Genomic DNA, 3,105 nt, shown 5'->3' with positions numbered 1-3,105 from the left:
GTGATATATATCTGAAAAAATTCATTCTTCTAATGAACGTGTTCATAGATTCAGTAAACTCATTCATTAAATATGTATAAAATTTTACAGATCTATATATATATATAGGACCAATTCCTTGAGCAGGTAAACTGAATACAGTCAAGATCCTCGATAAATGCTACGCGAGGTAAGTTGAAAATATTCTTTGAAAAATATTCTAATCGTTCAATCCGTTTATGGATAAAATTTATACGTAATGATATAATAATTTGATAAACTATATGTAAATGGTGATATATATCTGAAAAAATTCATTCTTCTAATGAACGTGTTCATAGATTCAGTAAACTCATTCATTAAATATGTATAAAATTTTACAGATCAAACGCACATTATTTCATTAGTTAATAAAGTCTATACATTAGGTCAATAATTCGTCATATGTATTTAAAATATGTTTTAAGGAGGAAAAGAAACATATGTATTTAAAATATGTTTTAAGGAGGAAAAGGAACATTTTAATAATTAATACTTTATTGTATTAATGTGCAATTTTATTATCAAACACTGCAATGAATTAATATGAATTAATAATGAATTGCTAGGTCATAGTGGCTTGACTTATCGACATTTATTTTTTACTCAAATATTATCAATTTTATAGAAAAACTGCAAGAGACAAAAATCATTTATTTTCTTTTCATAGAACTCTAAGAATTTTTTCAGAATTTTTTATCAACTTTTTAGTATCGCGTTTTCTTATTTTTACCAACATAAGAAAATACAGTATTAAAAAATTCTGAAAAAATTCTTAGAGTTTTATAAGAAAAAAGGAAATAATTTTTGCCTTTTGCAGTTCTTTTTTTTGACGAAGTTATTGTATCTTGAAATTTGCCTATTTTTGCAGAGTGAACAGGTGTTGCGTTTTTATTCATACATCTGATGTTGACAGTATTTGAGTAAAAAATTATTGGAGATCAATTTTCGGCAATTTTAATAATTAATATCTTATTAACTATTGCGAAAAAAAATTACAAAATGGTAAAGGGCTTTTCGACTCAGTTTAATCCGATCTATCTGTCCACAAAATATTTGGCAATTATTTTGGAACACCCTGTATATATTTTTTATCCTATGAGGAAATTATCCATTACATACCTAAAATTATTGATTTAACGATATAGATCGGATGTATGAATAACATAATGCAAACTGCTCATTTTAGCGCGAAAAACAGGCACATTTGACGCTGAGTTGTAAAAATTACACAAGGCAACAAAATTAACGCAACACCTGTTCACTCTGCAAAAATAGGCAAATTTCAAGATAACTTCGTCAAAAATTGTCGTATGTTTAAAAAAGTATTTTACAGGTAGAAACCTCTACTTTTCGGATCGCTACTTAAAAAAACGGTCTCATGGAGATTTCATGAAATTACACAAACTGGTAAATAAAGATATAAAATCTCAAAATTTTTTACGAAATTTGCGGAGTTTCACGGACTAAAAATTGTATACAAATGCGATTTACATCATTCGGAAGAGCAAATTTTTACCTTTAATTTACTTTTTTACGAAGCTCCGTACGACTTTTTTTCATCGAGTTATTCAATGTTGAAGCAAAAGGACCATTTTTGAAAAAAAATCGTACGGAGCTCCTTAAAAAAGTAAATTAAAGATAAAGATTCGCTCTTTCGAATGATGTAAATTTATATAATTTTTAGTCCTCTCCGTGGAACTCCGCAAATTTCGTAAAAAATTTTGAGATTTTATATCATTATTTATGTTTCTGTAATTTCATGAAATCTCCATGAGACCGTTTTTTTTAAGTAGCGAACCGAAAAGTAGAGGTTTCTACCTGTAAAATACTTTTTTAAACATCCCGATACAACAATTTTTGACGAAGTTATTGTATCTTGAAATTTGCCTATTTTTGCAGAGTGAACAGGTGTTGCGTTAATTTTGTTGCCTTGTGTATTAAATGATATTAAAAATGTGCTTTTTTTCAATGCATCCAGCAATTCGTACGATTTGTCCACGTTTCTGATCTGTATCGCTGAATCGATAATTTTCTTGTAGAGTAAAAAACTGGTTTAATAGCTAGCACCCTGTATATATGTTCATATTTAAAAAAATATATAACAAGGTTTTTGAATTTAAACGCTTGAGAAATTAAAATATGTTCTTGATTAGTGTCTTCTAGAAATAATAGAAGACACTTAAATATCGATTTTTTATGATTAATTTTTATAATCGGCAAATATTATTAAAAATTTTTATAATTTGTAAAAACATAATGTTTTACATTGATAAAAATCGGATTTGTCCGATAATAAAAAATAAATAAATAAATAAATAAGTTTAAAAGAAAAATTAAAAAAATTAATAAAGCTTCAATTAAATCTTAATTGTACTTTAAAGATAATGTCGTTGCAAGCAAGGTGTATTATAATGCCGTTGCAAGCAACTCAACGTCGACCGTGTTGAACGGTTCTGTAAAGCTAAAAGGAAAAGGATTAGAAATGGTGGGTGCAAATACTCATATTGTGCTTTGGTTTCTGTAACATGTGGCTAACCTGAAATCTTTTGGCCCATGTTCATGCCCCGGTGGTGGGAGCGATGTGGGTGATGCCGGTGCTGTACGTGGCGGTGTTCCGTGCAGTGCTTGCCGGCAGGCAGTTTGTGCCTGTGGTGTCTGGTGCCGCAGGTGGTGGTGGTGGTGGTAGTCGTGGTAGTCGTGGTGGTGAGGTGATGATGATGGTGATGGTGGTGGTGGTGATGGCCGGTAGTCGGTGGTGCAGTAGGCACCACGCCACCGTCTATTCCTCCCCCGCCGCCGCCGCCTCCTCCACCTCCTCCTCCTCCTCCTCCTCCTCCTCCTCCGCCGGCGCCGCCGCCGCCGCCGCCGCCGCCGCCCCTACCGGGGCTACCACCGCCCCCGCCGCCGCCGCGGCCGCCTGCAGTACCTGAACCGCCTCCGGTACAGCCAGTCGCCCCGTTTCCGCGGCTAACGCCCACGCTCACGCAACGAGAACTCGCTTTGTACCTGCAATGCGAGAACAGAACGAGGGCACGTTAATTCGTGTGCGTTCTGAGAGATAGAGATAGAGATAGAGAGAGAATG

At 33.9% G+C, this 3,105-nt stretch overlaps 1 protein-coding gene across 1 annotated transcript in view; it reads right to left on the bottom strand.

Annotated features, from left to right (window-relative positions):
* Positions 1-3,105, bottom strand: part of LOC108756304 (protein gustavus) — a 69,743-nt gene that overhangs the window by 11,775 nt on the left and 54,863 nt on the right. The window contains exons 4-5 of the mRNA XM_018500016.1: positions 2,894-3,027; positions 2,558-2,860 (exon numbers count right to left, since the gene is read on the bottom strand). Coding sequence (XP_018355518.1) covers positions 2,558-2,860; positions 2,894-3,027 — 437 coding nt within the window. The remainder of the gene's footprint in view (positions 1-2,557; positions 2,861-2,893; positions 3,028-3,105) is intronic.

The sequence above is a fragment of the Trachymyrmex septentrionalis genome, unplaced genomic scaffold (genome assembly GCF_001594115.1).
Source record: "Trachymyrmex septentrionalis isolate Tsep2-gDNA-1 unplaced genomic scaffold, Tsep1.0 scaffold97, whole genome shotgun sequence".
In the NCBI taxonomy this organism is placed as follows: domain Eukaryota; kingdom Metazoa; phylum Arthropoda; class Insecta; order Hymenoptera; family Formicidae; genus Trachymyrmex; species Trachymyrmex septentrionalis.
The sequence above is the reverse complement of the archived record's forward strand: the minus strand, read 5'-3'. Positions and strand labels throughout refer to the sequence as shown.